Here is an 18,529-nt window from a genome sequence, read left to right as displayed (position 1 = left end):
CGCAGGCAGAGGAGAGCTCCTGCCACCCCCCCCCACACACACACACCTTTCTCCATTGGTCTTGGTGGGCTACACCTACTGCCCCAAATCTGGGAACCTGGGCCTCGGCTCATAGAAATCTTGGTTCCTCGTCCCTTTCCAGTCTTCTTGGTGGACAGCAACTCCAGAAGTTCGTCCAATCGGGCCACCGATATCTCCTCGCTCTCTTCCCTCCAAGAGCTCAGAGTGTTGGACAGAGGAGGAGACCCGTCCCTGTCTTTTCGGCAGAAAGCCCGCCCGAGAATGGGCGGCAATGTAGGGAGCAGGGTCTACGGGGCAAAGGGGCCCGAATCTGGCAACCCGAGCCTCTAGGGCGTGCTTTCTGGGGGTGCGGAGTCCCAGCCAGCGCGCGCTCGCTTCCACCTGCCGCGCCGTCGGGCGCCGGGAGGAGGCGGGGCTCAGCTGTCGCAGCCAATAAGGGACGCCGGCTCTGGCAGCTGCTCCTATAAAGGGCTGGGGGCGGCGGCGGCGCGGCCCAGAGCGCGGAGCGCGCAGCGCGGGCTGGAGGGTGGGAGGGAGGGCGGGCGAGGGGAGAGGACTGAGCACCCAGGACCGGACAGGCCCGGCCGAGGGGCGGCGGTGAAAGGCAGAGCGCCGCGATCTCTGTCAGGAAGCGCAACCTCCCCGGGCCCCGCGGGGCCGCGCAGGGGACGTTCTCAATCCCGCGTCCGCTCCCTCTTTCCATCCCCTGCCGCCCGCAGGCCACCCCGGGGCCCGGCTATCCGCGCGCGCGTCCTCGGGCTCGGGCCCGTCCCCGGCCCTCGAGGGAGCCGCCGCCTTCATCTACACCTCTGCAGCGGCCGCGCCAGAGGCCGCCCGGGCAGGACCCCGGCGTGAGCATCGAGCGCCCCCCAAGGAGTGCACGACCCCCGGAGCCGCCCTCAACACGGACCGCGCCCGCTGGGCACACAAGAATGGTCACTGTAGGTATTCCCTTGTCGCTGAGATGGAACCTGGTTGGGGAGGGGTTAGGCACAGGCTCCGCGGAGATGGCGGGGGGGGGGGGGGTAGGACCAGGCCTAGCTAGGCCCCGGTGGGGGGGTAGGACCGATCCTCGGGCCCTGAGAGTGGGCTGGGCCGCACCCAGAGTGCTGGGGGCGCATAGAGTCCATAGAGTCTGGCCTGAGAGGCCTTAGGGAGCCGAACTCTGATTTGGATAGGCGTCCTAGGGCGCCCTGGGAGCGGGATTGCCCCCTCCAGCAGGCCTGATGGGGGAGGGGCCGCAGCGGCGGAGGATGCCTTCTCCATCCAGGCCCGGACCCCGCAGGCCGCCCAGCCAAACACAGGGCCCCAGTCACTGGTGCTGGGCCAGGAAAAGGCGGCAAGCCGTCCCTGAGAACCTCAGGAAAGCCGGTAGCGTCGGATCGCGCGCCCCGGGCCCTGGCCGCGCCCGGGGAACCGGGCGTCTCGTCCTCGAGCCTGTCGACCTTGCGGCAAGCGGGGAGGGGAGAGGAGGGGGCGCGCCCGGAGGCCCCGCGGGCCCGCCGCCGCTGCCGCCGCGTCCCTTTGTTTCTCGGAGCTTCTTAGCGGGCCGTAGCCTCGCGCGGGCGCCTCAGGCTTCGGGGAGGGGGAGGGGAGAGGAGGGCCTGCGGGGGGGGGGGCGCCTTCCTGACTCCTGGGCCCCCGCCTCACGGGGGATGGGGTAAGAAACTCAGGGATGTCTCCTAGCCCAGGGCCAGGAGCCCCACCCCGCCAGGGCCCTGGGCCTCGGGGTGACCTTGAGAGCGCCCGCCCGCCCGCCCGCGCCGCTTGCCCCACTCCGGATGCTTTCAGCAACCACCGAGCTGGTCAGCTCCCGAACCCGCGGCCACGCCCGGCCACGCCCTGTATAACCACGCCCCTGCCCCGCCCATATGGACCCCGCCCCCTTGGGCCCCCAGGGCCCGGCCTCGCCCGAGCCCTCGGATTTCCACTCGGCAACCCGGGCGTATCCCGGGGGCGGGGCTGGCCAGTCCTAGCCCCACCCCGGCTCCACCCCCGCCCCCGCCGCGCGACTCCGCTCCCCGCGCCGCCGCGCGTCCTTTGTCTGGTCCCAGCGCCCAGGCCTCCTTTTTCCGTACTTACTGTCTTTCCGGTCTCTGTGTGTGTGTGTCTCTGTGCACTGTATCTCTTTCTGGGCCTCTTCTTGGAGTCTTGGCGAGCACAGTGGGTGGAGGGATGCTCAGCACTCCCTCCCTGCATGGGACCCTGGGACCCGCCCACCTGGCTCGGAGAAATGAGGACCGAGAGGCCATGCTTCCCTGCTGTGTGACCTCAGGCAGGCACCCTCCTCTCTCTGGGCCTCAGGCGGCTAACCCAGTCGCAGGAACGGGAGTGCAGCCTCCTGAGGACCCTCAGAACCCGCACAGCTATCCAGCATCCATTCCTCTGATCTGTTCCTTCATTTGAAAGAGGGAAACTGATGCACAAAGGGGCGAGGGTGTGGTCAGAGGTCACAGAAGGGCCTTGAAGCCTTGGAAAGCCTGGAGAGCACTTCGTTGGAAGTCCACCAGGGGGACAAGCTGGGAGAAAGTAAGGGGATAAATTAAGACAGTGAGGGCCCTATATGGAGGAAGAAGGACCCAGAAGTGAGAAGCCTAATTAGCACCACGTGGTGGCCCAGCCTTAGCATGTATAGTCACTCAATGCCCTATTGTGGCCAGTATCCAGACATCTATCACTGCTCCTGGGACCAGGAGGTCACAGCAGGGGCCAAAGGGGTAGGTCACAGGAGAGTCTGCAGAACAAGTGACCTCAGGTGTGTTCCCTGCAAAAACCGTATGTCATATGTGTGTGCAATGGTGCAAAAGAGTTGAAGAAAGAGTAGCAGAGAAAGGGAGGGGGAGACAGACGGGTTCAGAGGGGACAGGAGGACAGAGAAACAGGGGGAGAAGAGGGAGAGAAAAAGAGAGAGAGAGCCAGAGGAAACGCTGGAGAGACTGGGAGGAAAGGTTCCATTGCTCCCGGATCATCTCTGCCTCCCCATCTTGGATCTGCCCTCCTCCCTTCTGACTTCGCCCCTCCACTCCTGACCTGGAACAGCCCTCCAAGGTCCCTGTGATTCCCCGAGTCATCCCAGGCCACACGTTTGCCATGGGCTGGGGCCAGGCGGGTGTGATCTCCACCAATCCGATCCCTATTAGCGGCTCAGCCGGCTGAGCTGCAGAGGAAACGCGACACTGATCCTGCTAAGCTCTGGCACAGATGGGAGGGAGATGGGGTGCTGGGGAGATTAGTCGGCTGGGCCTCAAGATCCCAATTACCTTTTAACCCCATCCAAGTTGAGGACATTTGCGGTGGCTCTGTATGCTCTAGGATAATCAGACCAGTAGTCAAACCTCATCACTACCTCCGCCGCCGGTCACTCCCAGGCAAATCACAAATCCCTCTGACCCTCAATTTCTCCATGAGAGAAATGGAGCAGATGACCTCCAGCTTTCAGTGTGGTTGTGGGAAGTCAGTGAAACCTTTGCACCTGCTCAGTGCCTGGCACATAGTAGGGGTTCCAAAGCTGCAACCTGCTGGGTCCTGAAACAGCATTTTGTGTTACTGCTAATTATTTGGTGGGGGCGGGGGTCCCATAGCAGACGTCATCAACCAATCACAGAACTCTAGTTTGCCAAGCCCGGAAGGGAACTCCGGTTCCATCTTCATGCGTGGGAAACTTTGGTGCCATATCTTTAGTGGTGGGACAGAGGCCCAGAAAGGCAGTGTGTCAGCGGATACACAGTGAGGAGGTTGGAGCATGTGGTGGTACCCAGTAATTGTTCGTTGAATTGAATGGATAGACTCAGCCAACAGAGTGGGTTTAAATGTCATGATGCCTGGGCTAGGTGTAGAGTACAGGCTCAGTTTCACTTTGTTATTATTTTTTTTTTTTTTTTTACTATTATTGGCCTTTTTGGTCACTAGTAAAGTAGGCTCTGATGGCCAAACTCCTGATTTGAATTCTTGATCCACCATCTGCATGCCACCCAGCCTTGTGTAAATTCCTAAACCCTTCATTGAGATTCAGTTTCCTCTTCTGGTAAATGAAGGAAAGAGTCCCATAATGTTCGATGTTGGAAGAATTGCCAAGAAATTGTCACAGAAAGGATTTTGTCTGGCACATAGCAGGGCCTCAATACGTGGCCATCAGTGGAGTATTAACCTTACGAAACTGGACGGGGATCTATAGCGTGCATTCCCATTTGATGGCAAGTGCCTGTGGCAGACATTGCTAATCAACCCCCCGGGGTGTGTTCCTGCTCAGTCTGGATATGGCTTCAGAATAACTAACTCTCCCAGAAGCCCCCGGACAGCCACTCAGCCAACTGGAGACGTAGGGGAGTTGACCCTCTGTGCCATCCTTTTAATAAGAGTAAATGGAAAGGCAGCAGAGGCTCGAAGAAGAGCTAAGATAATCCCTGAGAATACACACCTGTAAGGTGCCAGAGCCGCCCTCATGCATTGGTCTCTGTCATTAAAAACAGCTTTAGAGTCCAACATAGCCAAGTTTGAGATCGACTTTGCCATTGATATCACTCAGCGTCTCTGGGCTCGGTTGCCTCACTTATAAAATGGAGACTGTTGCTGTCTGTAAAGATGACTGGGAGAAATACATGATATGATGTCTGGGAGCACTTCGCAATGTGCGGTGCCTGGCCCACAGATGTCAATGGGGCAGAACCAGTATTAATAGCCGGGATTACGAAACAGGGATGGCAGACACGACAAGCTGCTTCCTGTGATTGTCCCCATAGCAGAGCTGATCCCAGAATACTTTCCAGCTGCACCCACGTGGGGTTTTAGATCCTTCCCTGGGGTCACTGTGCCAATAACTTGGAGTTTGCAGCAAAGTGGAGCAGAGCTCCAGGAGCATTATGAAGCCTACCCGAGGACACAGAGCTGAGAAAGGTTAGGGCCAGCACTATTCTTCCGTTGGCAGTGGAAGCTGAAAATGCAGACACTCGATCAGAAACGCTCCTGTGCAAATCCCCGTTTCGCCATTTATTAGCTGCGTGACCTTTAGTAATTTTTAAAACATTGTTGAACTTCACTTTCCCCCTCTGGTGTCTTAGTCAGCTTAGGCTGCTCTAACAAAATGCCATAAACTGGGGAGCTTAAACAACAGACATTTATTTCTCATAAATCTTCTGGAGGCTGGGAAGTCTAAGATCAAGGTACCATCTGAGTTGCTTCCTAGTAAGGAGTTGCTCCTGGCTTTGCAGATGGACCTCTTCTTGCTGTGTCCTGACCTGGTGGAGAGAGATCATTTCTATCCTGTCCCCCCTCCTTTTTATTTTTTTAAAGATTCTATTTATTTAACAGAGAGAGAGACAATGAGAGAGGGAACACAAGTAGGGGGAGTGGGAGAGGGAGAAGCAGGCTTTCCGCCGAGCAGGCAGCCCCACGCAGGGCTCCATCCCAGGACCCCGGGATCATGACCTGAGCCAAAGGCAGACGCTTAACTGATTGAGCCACCCAGGCTCCCCGTCATTGCCCCTTTTTATAAGGAAATGAATCCCATTCATGGGGGCTCCACTCTCATGACCTAATTACCTCCCAAATGTTCCACATCCAAATACCATCACATTGGGGATTAAGTTTTCAACATATGAATTTGAGGGGACACAGCCATCTAGTTCACAGCATCTGTTAGGCAGGGGAAACTAAGCTCTCTTTTCAGGGTGGTTGTGAATAAGAAAAAAAAATAAACATTGCCTATAGAAGGCTTTGCACTGTGCCTGGCACACAGGAGGCCCAATATTTGGGAACAAGTATGGTATTGTGTTTTGGCTCAGGGAGGGCTGAGATAAAATGTACCTGCCGACTTCCTAATTCTGTAGCCTCAAAGACATTGCTAATCAATCACAGTGATCTCTCCTGCTGAAACTGAATATGGCTTCTAAACCTTCCTAATTCATCCCTTTCGGAAAACCCTACCAATCGATTTGATTTTTCAAGTAAGGGCACCCATCTGCCAACCGTGCCATCGAGAATACCTAAGGAAACGCTGGCTGCTTTACCTTCCTACATCCGTTACAGATAATCCCAGTACTGTTTCCTGCTGAGCACAGATGTGGCCTTAAAATTCTTCTCTGTGTGGTCCTTATATGTAAAATACATGAAGAATTTATTTGATAATTGCTAAAGAAGTAGATCTTAGAGGTTCTCATCACAGGAAAAAAAATTATAACTATGAATGGTGATGGATGTTGACTAGACTTATCGTGGAGATAATTTTGCAATACATACAAATATTGAGTCATTATGTTACACACCTGAAACTAATGTAATATTATATGTCAATTATTAAGAAATAGATGCAGGAGGAAAAAACGTTAAATAAAATTCAACATCCATTCTTTAAAAAAAAAAATCATCTTGGGATAATAAGAATAAAATTAAACATTCATAAGTGAAAACCCACAGCAAAAATCAAATTTATCTGTGAAATGTTTAAAGCATTTCACTTAACATCATGAATTAAAAAGCCACTATTGCACTGTAGCCCCTGCAATAAGACAAGAAAAATAAATAACAGGTGTAGATTGGAGATAAAAAAATAAAGCTGTCATTATTTGCTGGTGTTATTATGTTGTATATTTAAATAGCTCAGGGGCACCTACCTGGCTCAGTCAGAGCACACAACTCTTGATCTCAGGGCTGTGAGTTGAGCCCCACATGTGATGTAGAGATTACTTAAAATATGTTTTTAAAAGACTTTATTTTAATTTTTATTGATTTTTTAAAAGATTTTATTCATTTTTTGGAGAGAGAGAAAGAACACGAGCAGAAGGAAAGGGAGAAGCAGACTCTCCACTGAGCAGGGACCCCCATGTGGGACTCAATCCCAGAACCCTGGGATCATGATCCAAGTCCAAGGCAGACGCTTAACAGACTAAGCCACCCAGGTGCCCTTATTTTTTATTTGAGAGAGAAAGAGAGTAAGTGAGAGAGATAGTATGAGCAGGGGGAGAGGCAGAGGGAGAAGCAGACTCCCCGCTAAGCAGGGAGTCGGATGCAAGGCTTGATCCCAGGACCCCGGGATCATGACCTGAACCAAAGGCAGATACTCAACAAACTGAGCCATCCAGATGCCCCTTAAAAATAAAATCCTTTTTTAAAAATCATGATAATTGGGGCTCCTGGGTAGCTCACTCGGTTGGGCATCCAACTCTTGATTTCAGCTCAGGTCATGATCTCAGGGTTGTGGAATTGAGCCCCACATCAGGCTCAGTGTTGGGTGGGAGGGAGTCGGCTTGAGATTCTCTCTCTTCCTCTCCCTCTGCCCCTACTCACTCTCTCTCTCTCAAATAAATACATTTTAAAAATAATAATAAAAAACAGCTCAGCGGAAAAACTGGGGGAGGGGGATAAATGTCTAGGGGGATAATTATGCATGAAACAAAAGAAATATTAACACATTTGGGATAGGAATTCCCTTTGGTGGGAGGAGGGCAGGACATCGTCAGGGAGGTATTATATTTCTTATTCTGAAGACAAGAGTGTTCATCTCTTCTTCTAGAAATGCACAGACTGATTTTAGACAAACAGGCAAACCTAGCAAGCATAGCAAGTAAACATAGAAAGCAAAATCACATGCAAGGTACATGCCTGATGCTGGAGGAGTGGAAGGGATTATTGGAATAATACTTCTCCTCTCTCCATGTTTAAGCCCATGTCAGACTTGACTGATCCATCACCACTGAGCCCCTCTCACTCCCACTGATGCCTGTGTGGGGACTGGGCCGTGAGCGGGTGTGGCCTGTTGTCTCCAGCAGATACTCGGGGCCATGGAGTCTCAGGTGGCGGGGGGCCCGGCCGGCCCGGCCCTGCCCAACGGGCCACTCCTTGGTACAAACGGAGCCACTGATGACAGCAAGACCAACCTCATCGTCAACTACCTGCCCCAGAACATGACCCAGGATGAGTTCAAGAGTCTCTTTGGCAGCATTGGTGACATCGAATCCTGCAAGTTGGTTCGGGATAAGATCACAGGTGTGGCTGCTGGCAGGTGGGGAAGGAGGGGACAGAGGTGATAGTCTCAGAAGTACAGGTGTGGTGGGGGCAGGTAGCACCCTGGGGAATCTGAGGTGTGATGGGGAGACAGGTGTGACCCCTGGCAGGGTATCTCAGGGGTGATGGGGGCAGGCAGGACTCTGGGGGATCGGAGGTGTCCTGGGGACAAGGTAGTACTCTCAGGGAACAATAAGGTGGGGATCCAGTGTCTCATAACCTTGAGTGATGACAGTCAGCCTCTCAGGACCGGGTCTGGGAGGACACTGGTAGGTCTGGGGAGGTCATCATTCTGGTCCTGCCCACAGGGCAGAGCCTCGGTTACGGGTTTGTGAACTACTCTGATCCCAACGATGCAGACAAAGCCATCAGCACCCTCAACGGCCTCAAACTGCAGACGAAGACCATCAAGGTTAGTGCTCTCGTTTCCTCTGCTGCCCATCCCCCATGACTGCCCATCTGCGACTGTCCCCAATCTGCCCGTATTACTGCCCTCTTGGACTGTCCCCGTCACTGCCACTGAACTCCTACAGCCCCTCACCCTCACCACACACCCTTTTCCCCACTGCCACCCGCCCTTCTCCACGGCTCATCCCCTGAGTGGTTGAAACTCTCCTCTAAGGGTTCGTAGCTGGGCATCGGGGGCCCAGTGTCTCTGCCTCTCTGAAACTGTTTCCTTATTTGTCAGAATACCAGCCGCACATTCTCTGGTAGCTCAGGGAGGTAGCCATACCATTGGCGGTAGCAGAGTGACCAGGGTCGGATGGGCAGTCCCCCTCGCCTTTGTCATGGAAATGGAGGAGGGGTGGGGGCCCATCTGCCATCTGGAGCCTAATTAGGGTCTGGGAGGGCGGGATTAGGGGCGAGCCCCTCCCCCACCTTTGTGCAACGCCCCTCCCCCCCCCATGACCTCCCCTCTCAGCAGCTGCAGCTGGGACTCTGCTAGCCCAGATTCCCTGGAGGGGGATCGCCATGGAAACCCCCCTCTCTAGGTTCGCCTGGGGGTGTCTGGACTCCGCCCCACAAATCTGCTCTGGAACCTTGGGGGAGGCGGAGCTGGGGGTGCCCATCTGGCCCCCAGTTCTCTCTGGGAACAGAGGTGCAGGAATCTCTCCCTCTCCCCATTGTGCGTTGTGGGGGAGGATGAGGTCATGACCTGATGGGTTGCTCCATGGCCAACTAGACTCAGAAGCGCTGGGGCATGAGAGCGACAAATCCAGAGGGCCACTGTATGCACGCAATGCCATGAGTGAACGTGTGTATGCGATACCCTGGGCTGTGAGCCATTGTGTTTGTGGGACACCGTGACTGTGTGTCTGTTATCACGTGAGTCCGGCTATTACAGACTTTGTGTCACTGTGTGTCTGTGGAACGTGGTGTTTATCGCTCGGGTGCTTTGTGACCTGGTGGGGCTGTGTGGGTGTGTCTGGGATGTGGGTTTGTGCGGTGGTGACCGGTGTAGTTCTGTGACTCTTAACTGTACTTATCCAAGACCCCCAGAGCCTCTGGGAATGTCTTTGTAGCCTGAGTTACCCTTCTGCTGGTCTAGGCACCGGGGCCATGCAGAGCGCGGGGTGGCCCTGTGTGTGTGTTTGTGTGTGTGTGTGTGTGTCTGTGTCTGCCTGGGCGGCACAGTTGTATGGTCAGCCCCAACCAGGTGTTCTGGCAGATTCTGCCTTTGTCCTGTCCTGGTGAGGGGGTGTGGCTGAGCCCACACCCAGCTGAGGGACATGGGTCAGCCCCCATCGTAGGGGGGATGGGAAATACCCCAGAAGTCCTACTCAATGCCTCCAATGAGCCCTGATTACCCCAAACACCCACCCAGGAGCTCAGGCCTGTCTTCCCCTCACCCCTAAGTCTGATTCATCAACAAGCCCTCACGCCTCAAAACTCACAGCCCCATGGGCCAGAGTGGAAACCATTGAGTACGTGGCTGTGATTTTGAATGAATATTACTGGGGAGAGGAGCAGCTGCTGGGTTTCGGGTTGTTTCCTGAAGGACCCCAGGTGCGCACAATTGCGTTAATTAGAACCCCTCTACCTCCAGCCTAGGAGCGCCTTCACCTTGACCCCCGCCCCCCAGCCCAATGTTTGCCTTTTGTTAGTTTTTTAATTAGTCATTTCTAATGAGGTTCTATGCCCTCCCAGCTCACCACGCCAAACAAAAAGCCCGGCCCTTGACAATGACCCTTATCTACCCAGAGGTTAATTTAGAAGGCTACAGAGGATAGACAGTGGCAGAAATAAGTGGAAAGAGAAGCTCATGCCCCCCAGGGCCCCCGCCAGCTCTGGGTCAACCTGTTAGCATCTGGGGTAGCCCCCCCCAGACTGTGTTTCCAGGACACAGATAAGCACACAATGAGACGGGGTCACATCTCACACTGCAGGCTGCTCTATAAATGGACTTTTCTTTCCCCCTGTTTACAATACTCACCACTGTTTCTGGGAAATAAATATACATGTCCACCATTTTTTAAAACAGCTGCAGAGAGTTTCATTGTTGGGCTGGACCGTAATTAATGACACAAATCGAATGATCATACTAAAACGTGTCGAATTCACCACTGAGAGAGAGTGACAGGGCCGGGGAGGAGCCGAGGACCCAATTCAGATGGAAGAGGACAGGGAGGACCCTTCAGCTGAGGCTGGAAGAAGAAAGGAGAGGAAGGGTGTTCCAGGCTGAAGGGAACAGCCAGAGCAAAGGCCCTGAGACAGAAGTGTGCCTGGTGTGTTTGGGGAACACGGAGGAGACGGGTGAGGCTGAAACAGAGAAAGTCTAGGCAGAGATGAGAGAGGGTGTGAGCTGATGGGCAGGTTTCAGGGCCTAGTGGGCTGTGAGAAGGACTTTTACTCTGGAGAAGGTGGGAGCCACAGAAGGTTCTGACCAAAGGAAGGATGTGCCCTGACTCAGTTTCTCACAGGTGCCCTCTGGCAGCTGTGGTGGAAAGAGACGGGAGGTTAGGGTGGGAGTGGGGACCAGGGTAGAGGCTGCTGTACTGGCCTGGGTGAGCCATGGTGGGTGGTGGGCCACAACACAGCAGTGGAAGTAGGGGGCAAGTGTGGATTCTGGGTAATGAGGAGGAATCGATGGTGGATTGGATGTGGGTGGGAAAGACGGGCATCAGGGACAACGGAGGCTGGGGACCTGAGCACCCAGGAGGATAAAGCTACCACTCCTGAACTGGGGCGTCCACGGGGACAGTTGGGAGCTAGATGCAGCCTCACTGAGTGGAATCCCCTGCGAGACCTCGGGGGTGCCCAGAGGCAGGTGTCACACAGGTATGCAGCTTAGGGATCAGGCCCAGGATCAGGGACGGACATTTGGGAGTCATCAGCATTGAGCTGGCAGCTAAAGACCTGAGTGACCCTGAGGGCCAGAGTCCCAGGCTCACTTTCCAAAGGAGCGGAAAATGTCTTGTTGACGGAATATATGGTGTGAGAGCAGGAGCTGGGGACTCGAGGTCCTCAGGGAGACTCGAGGTCCACCTCGGGACCCAGTGACAGGTTTCCCTTCCCCTTTATGGAGGCTGGGCCACATTATCAACCATGGCCATGGCCACGGCCCTTCCTTCAAGCCCTCAGCACTGCCCATGGAGATGACTTGAGAGATATTTATTGCATGAACAGGTGAGGCACTTCTGCTGCTCGCTGGTGGCCAAGACACGGCCTCAGTCTCCCCATCTGTGAAATGGGTCTTCCCTCACCTCTGTCCACTTACCCTCCCTGCAGGTGTCCTATGCCAGACCCAGTTCGGCATCCATCCGTGATGCTAACCTGTATGTCAGTGGACTCCCCAAGACCATGAGCCAGAAGGAAATGGAGCAGCTCTTCTCCCAGTATGGCCGCATCATCACTTCCCGCATCCTGGTGGACCAGGTCACAGGTCAGGCTGCCAAGGACGATGCACTTGGCAGGGCACTGGGCAAAGGCACGGAGGTGGGACCAAAGTGGAGAAGGCGGGCACGGCGGGGGCAGAGAAGTGGGAAAGGGGGTCACATCAGGGGACAGGGTCCTCAGGACGCCCTCACTCCCTGACAGGCGTCTCTCGGGGTGTGGGATTCATCCGCTTTGACAAGAGAATCGAGGCTGAGGAGGCCATCAAAGGACTGAACGGGCAGAAGCCGCTGGGCGCGGCGGAGCCCATCACGGTCAAGTTCGCCAACAACCCAAGTCAGAAGACTGGCCAGGCCCTGCTCACTCACCTCTACCAGTCATCAGCCCGACGCTATGCAGGCCCCCTACACCATCAGACGCAGCGCTTCCGGTAAGGTCCCAGGCACCCTGGACCCCCACAGACTGGGGGGGGGGGGTCTAAGCCTTGCAACCAGCCTCCCTGAACCCCATTCCTGCAGGGCAGAGGGACCTTGGGAGGGTGTCCACACTCTGGGGCCACTGAGGGCAGCAAAGAGGAAATGTGTGAGTATGTCAGATGCTGAGGCCAAGCCCTTGTACACAGCAGGCACTCAATGTACGCAGGGCACTATGAGTGGCATCGGCATTAAGAGTTTTATTTTTTGTAAAGATTTATTAGAGAGAGAGAGGGAGAGAGTGCAAGCCGGGGGAGGGCGAGGGGCAGAGGGAGATGGAGAAGCCGACTCCCAGCTGAGCAGAAAGCTCAAAGGGGGTGGGTTGGGGGGAGTCAATCCCAGGACCCCGGGATCATGACCTGAGCCAAAGGTAGATGCTTAACCAACTGAGCCATCCAGGCACCTAAAATCTTTGAATTTTAGAGTAAAAAAAAAAAAAAAAAAAACTTCAGAGTCACCTGATCGGAGTCCCCCTCTCTCAGGGCTGGGGTCCCATGCTGTGTGCTCATGGGAGAGGAGTGCCTGTATTTTACAAACAGGGACCCTGAGGCACCACGAAGTGTTGTCACTTGCCCAGCCCAGGCACTACCCCCAAAGAGACCTGAACCTCCCCTTCTGGGGACCTGAGCCCCTCAGGCTGGGGGCAGGCGAGTGGCACAGGCCAGGCAGAGGCAGGGCGGGCGAGAGGCAGTGCCCGAGTGACCACGGTTCCGTGCCAGGCGGTGTCCAGCCGGGCGGGGAGCAGGCGGGTGGGGGCAGGGCCGGGCTGCTGGCCTGCTGGGTGGGGGCGGGGAGGGCAGTCAGGCCAGGGCCGGCCAGAGTCACAGCTGGGGGTGTGGCCAGAGGCCACGGGTGACCACCCTTTTTGCTTCCACAGGCTGGATAACTTGCTCAACATGGCCTACGGAGTCAAGAGGTAACAGTGCCCCCGCCCTGCTGCCCCCAGCTCCCCACTGTCCTTCCTCGGACTCTTGGCCCAGTGCTGGAACCCACGCTCCCCCACCTCCCCCCGGGGACTGCCAGCTTAGCTGTGTCTGCCCCCTGTCTGGGGTCAGGGAGTCGTGTGTCCAGTAGGAGAGTTAGAGGCTACGAAGCCTAGTAAATGCCTGGAAAGAGCTACTATGGAATTTGAACCCAGGAGGGCCTGTCCAGGGCGCTCTCCAGCCCATGGAAGGGGTCATGGCCATGGGCCCGGTCACAGCCATGCCCCCTGGTTCCCACACTGTCCGAGTCCCATCTGCCACTGCTAATGATTTTTGCTGAGGGTCACAGAACACCCCCTTTCACCCCCGAGTCTGGGCTGGACCTTGTGGCCCGCATGGCATTGTCCACATTCCTGCCCCCGAGAGGGTCCCTGTGTTTACTACAGGGGGAGCTGTTGAGCACACACTGAGTGCCGGGCGCTGGGCTTAGGGCTGGGGACCCAATGTGGCCCAGCCAGACTTGGTATCCCGTGGAGATGACATGGCATTGAGCACAGCGCTTGGCACGTAGTGGGCGCTCAATAAAAGGCAGCGGCTCCTGTGATTATTGTTATCATTATTCATTATCTCCGCCTGGTGGGGCAGGAGACAGAGGAACAGTGAACAGGGCTGTGAAGGGGGCAGGAGAGGGGGTGACAGGGACCCTGCCGAGACCGCGGACGTGACCAGGGTGCCAGCCAGCAAGCTGTTCGTCCCCGCTGGGGCCCCCTCTGAGCTGAGCGAGGCCCGGACTGTAGGGAGGCAGTGAGGAACAAGGGTGGAGCCAGTCCTGTCTGTTCATTCACTCGGGCCCTCAGACAGTCAGTCAACAAACCCTCCCCGGTGCTGCTGCGCTGGGAGCCATTCTGGCTGGATCAAAACCTTGCAGAGAAAGGGGAGTGGATCCTAAATATACAATTTGAGCAGGAAAAGGCTGGCAAGAGGCAGAGGAAGGCAGCAGACCGCTTTATGAGTCAGAGACCTGGTCCCAGAGTGGGGGGCTCCTCCAGCCACTCTATCCGCCTGGGATGAGCACTGCCTTTGGTGGGGGGCCTCTAGCCAGGGAGGGGTGACAGGGTGCGGTCCGTGCGGGGGAACATGTGCCTAGGGAGGGGTAGTTCATCAGGAGTGGGGCCAGGGTCCACAGGGCCAAGGGCCCAGTAAGGTCAGAGGTTAGGGGGTCTGGGTGTAGCTGGAGGCTCCTGGCAAGACTGAGTGAGGGCCTGACGTTCAGAGCAGGTCAGAGTTCAGGCCACAGCTGCAGGTCAGGATGGAGGCTTGGGCAAAAGTCACGAGACCGTGGCAGGGTCAGGATAACGCAGGGATCACCACATGGCCTGAGGTCACCACGGCGTCAGGGGTCCCAGGGGCTCAGGGGTATGCCGGGGGTCAGGGCAGAGCCCGCGTGACCCCCAAAGTAGTCCCCTGTCGCTCATCGCCAGGTTCTCGCCCATCGCCATCGACGGCATGAGTGGCCTCGCGGGCGTGGGCCTGTCGGGGGGTGCGGCAGGCGCTGGCTGGTGTATCTTCGTGTACAACCTGTCGCCGGAGGCGGATGAGAGCGTGCTGTGGCAGCTGTTCGGGCCCTTTGGGGCAGTCACCAACGTCAAGGTCATCCGCGACTTCACCACCAACAAGTGCAAGGGCTTTGGCTTCGTCACGATGACCAACTACGACGAAGCGGCCATGGCCATCGCCAGCCTCAACGGCTACCGCCTGGGCGAGCGCGTGCTGCAGGTGTCCTTCAAGACCAGCAAACAGCACAAGGCCTGAGCCACAGCCGCCCGCCCTCCCCACCCTCCCCGGGCAGCAGAGAGAGAGAGAGAGAGAGAGAGAGGGGCCCCGAGAGAGACAGCGCAGGCAGACCACCGACGGCACGAGGGCCCCGCGTCCCTGCGGAAGCCACAGGGTGAGCACTCGGGGTGGGGGGGGAGAGTCTGCAGGGAATGGGGGGGTGCCTGGGGGTCCCCCACCCCATCCTCCTGCCCCCACCCCAGGCTGGGCTGTTCACTCTCTCGTCTTGGTTTTGTTCACGGCGATGGTTTTTGTTTCTTTTTTCGGCTAAAAAGAAAGCAGAGATGTGCCCCCGCCCCACCTTCAACCACCCTCCATGGGATGGCTTTGCAGGGGTGCCGGGGGTGCACTCCCAGACCCCCCTGCCCAGGCCTCCCCAACACCTAGATGAGCCTGAGGGGAGGGGGGACAGGTTTAAAAATCCCCAAAAAAGCGAAACGGAGGAGGGGTGTGGGCATCCCTGGCCCAGAGCCGCTGGATGGAGTATGAGGCGCAGGGGGAGGGGCTGGAAACAGAAACAAAATGAAAAAAAAAGGGGGGGGTGGGAGGGGAAGAAAAACTCTATTTTTGTAAAAAGGGAAAAAAGACCTCGTGGAGAATTTTTACTGGGGATTCTTGAACTTGAAAAAAAAAAACACAAAAAAAGACAAAAAAAAAAAAAAAGAAAATATTTTGGCAGGTTATGTTTACCAACTGGGGCAGGGGTAGGGAGCAGGGCTTGGGGGCTGGGGGTCCATGGGGCCACACAGAGAAACACAGCCACACGAAGACCCGTGGGGGCATGCACGCGCGCACACACACACACACACACACACATACCCCACAGAGACACACAGAAGCACTGACAGACCCAGAGACACGCCCCGGACACCTTCAGGAGCTCGTTGGCTAGAACCCGACGTGCAGACACACACACAGATAATCACAGGAGACCGAAGCGGGGGGGCTCCACAAACGTGGCCACGGTCAAAAACACTGTCATGGGCAAATGCGGCCACAGGTGGGTGCGGAAGGCGAACATTTCCACGTGGACACGTGAGAGCAGAGATAGATACGTGCAGACACACAAACCTAGACACCCCGTCATGGAGATAGAGATACAACACCCAGGAGACACCAACACGCCCATAGCATCCCTCAGGCCCAGGTGAGAGGTCGTGGCCCAGAGCCTGGCCCAGTCTGCTTCCTCCAGCTAGGCCGCCTGGGTCTCCTCTGGACGCGTGGCCCCGCTCAGCCCGGCCCCAGGTTCTCTTCAGAGCTCTCTCCTGGCTCATAGTGGTCCCTGCCGCCCACGAACACAGGCGTGCACACACAACATCCATGCATCCAAACACACGATACCTCGTTTCACTTTTGGCGTCATGGTGGGCTGGAGGCAGCCCCCCCCCCCCAAACACTTGAGGCCAAAGGACCCCCTGTCCCCGGGGCTGAACCTCCCTGGGCCGAGGCCCTGGCCCAGAGGCTGAGGGGGGAGGCTGGGCCCTGAGCCTTCTCCCTCCCCAAGGCCTCCCCAGCAGGAAGTACCCGCTGTTCCCTCCAGGCCCCCACCTTCACCCTGCGGTGGCCAGGCCCAGGGGCCCAGCCCCGAATTCCCTTCTCCCCCACCACTTGTCACCCCCTTTCAGTTTGTTGGGTTTTTCCGTCTTTCCAAACTCCTGAGGGCCGGGGATGCAGCGCCCATCCCAAGCCCCAGCCCCGGCTTCTGTCTGGAAAGTCCAGACACTTTCCATTCCCCTAGTTTTCATTCTTTATTAAAAAAAGAAAAAAAGAAAAAAAAAAAAAAGAAAGAAAAGAAAAAAAGAAAGAAAAAGAAAGAAAAAATTCCAACAGAAGCCGAAGGCCGGAGCCCCTGGGAGCCCTCGCAGCCCCCTACCCCCCGCAGCGGGCCCAGTCGGAACTGAGAATTGCAAACCCTGAGTTCAGTCGCCCTTTCTCCGGTGTCCCTGCGCTTGGTGTCTGGCCATGGCCCCATCTGACTGCCCAGCTCTCTCTCCCCGACCCCTCCCGGTGTTTGTTAGTAAACGTCTGTGGAGCTTCTGCTGCAAGGAACAAAAAGAAAAAAAAAAATCAAAAAAGTGACAAAAAAAAAAAAAAACACAAACAGAAGAGGAAAAAAGCGACAAAAAAAGGAAGAAAAAAAAAACAGAGAAGAGATTTAAAAAAAAAAAGAAAAAAAAAAAAGACATAAACTGGCACCAGTTAACTTTCTTGTACTTTTTTGCCGAATTTAGCTTCTTGTAGTTTTAACTTATTGCTCTGTTAACTATTTATTCTCCTCGTTGCCCTGTAAGGACGTTTGTGTATATTTCTGTTTCTTCATCCAGTTTGCAAGTTTAAAGGAACCACGATGTTCTCTTTGTTTCTTTAAGTTTTGCTGAGACGTGGTTATGCCTAATTTATTTATAAAAGGGGAAGTGGAATCATTAAAGTAATAATAATTATTAATAACAGTAATGGTAGCTGAGCGGCGCCCAGGGGGGCGCGTGCTCTGTGGGGCGGTCCCCGCGGCCAGCGATGTCCGGGGTCTTAATGGGATTATTTTTGCTCGTCTTGAGAATTTTTTCAGTCCTATTTAGCTGGTGAAAACCCTAGCTTGTTCTTGATACACGAACCTATTTATTCTTGTGGTTTTTAAGTCCTTCCCGACCTCCCAGCTCCCCTCCAGCAGGGCACGCACCCCCCAGCGGGTCCACCCCCTCCCTCTGCTGTTTTTTGGGGCTCTCTCCCCTCCGCCCTCCGAGCGCAGGGACACGTGTGCACACGTGGGCAGCGTGCAGGAGGCGTCTGTGAGCAATAAGGGCTGGGTTTGTCCCCTTCCCGGGGGCAGCCGGGCTCTGCAGAGGGGGCACCTCCCCACACCCCCCCCACACTGAGGCCTAGGCCCCTGACACCCCTGAGTCTGGGAGGGGACTTCTTTTTCTAAAACACAGAACTCAGCCCAGCAAGGCCCCCTCTCCAGAGGCCAGCCCCTCACCCCAGGGGCTGGGGTAGAGGGGGGGCCGGGGGTCTTCCACATCCCTGGGGGTCAGGGGCAGGGCCCGTGGGATGGGGGCTCAGCCCCTCCAGCCCCTCCCTTCATCTTGTTATTTATTCAGAAGGTTTCAAATCACGACAGAGTCCATGTTGGAGGTGATAAAGAACTGTAAAAAAAAAAAAAAAAGAAAAAAGAAAGAAAAAAAGAAAAAAAAGAAAGAAAAAGAAAAAAAAAAAATCACAAAAACCCAAAACCCAACAAGAACACTTTGCGTTGCGTTTAGACTATTTATTACCGGGATTACAGGCCTGGCCGCGGTAACAGACTTTTACATGGAATTGTTTAATTATTTGTACTTTTCATGCCAGAAAATAAAAGTTCAGAATCTTAACGCCTCGGCTGTGTGTGTGCTGGCGGGTGGGGAGCACTGCATCTCTCCTCGGCTGGGGCTGTGCGGTCGCCACACTAGCCAC

At 55.6% G+C, this 18,529-nt stretch overlaps 1 protein-coding gene across 3 annotated transcripts; it reads left to right on the top strand.

The window, feature by feature from the left end:
* Nucleotides 1-545: 545 nt before the first annotated feature.
* On the top strand, nt 546-18,447 carry ELAVL3 (ELAV like RNA binding protein 3). Of its 3 annotated transcripts, none has more exons than XM_059160058.1 (7): nt 546-962; nt 7,785-8,001; nt 8,328-8,431; nt 11,749-11,902; nt 12,058-12,283; nt 13,204-13,242; nt 14,710-18,447. In XM_059160058.1, exons 1-7 carry the CDS (start codon nt 954-956, stop codon nt 15,059-15,061), a joined length of 1,101 nt encoding a protein of 366 aa, XP_059016041.1. In that variant the 5' UTR covers nt 546-953; the 3' UTR covers nt 15,062-18,447. The 3 variants fall into 3 exon arrangements, with proteins under 3 accessions (XP_059016041.1, XP_059016042.1, XP_059016040.1); XM_059160059.1 differs by having other exon boundaries at nt 7,782-8,001; nt 14,731-18,447; XM_059160057.1 differs by having other exon boundaries at nt 7,782-8,001.
* The last annotated feature ends 82 nt before the right edge of the window (nt 18,448-18,529 follow it).

The sequence above is a fragment of the Mustela lutreola genome, chromosome 2 (assembly GCF_030435805.1).
Source record: "Mustela lutreola isolate mMusLut2 chromosome 2, mMusLut2.pri, whole genome shotgun sequence".
NCBI lineage: Eukaryota > Metazoa > Chordata > Mammalia > Carnivora > Mustelidae > Mustela > Mustela lutreola.
This window is presented reverse-complemented; position numbering and strand designations above follow the sequence as displayed.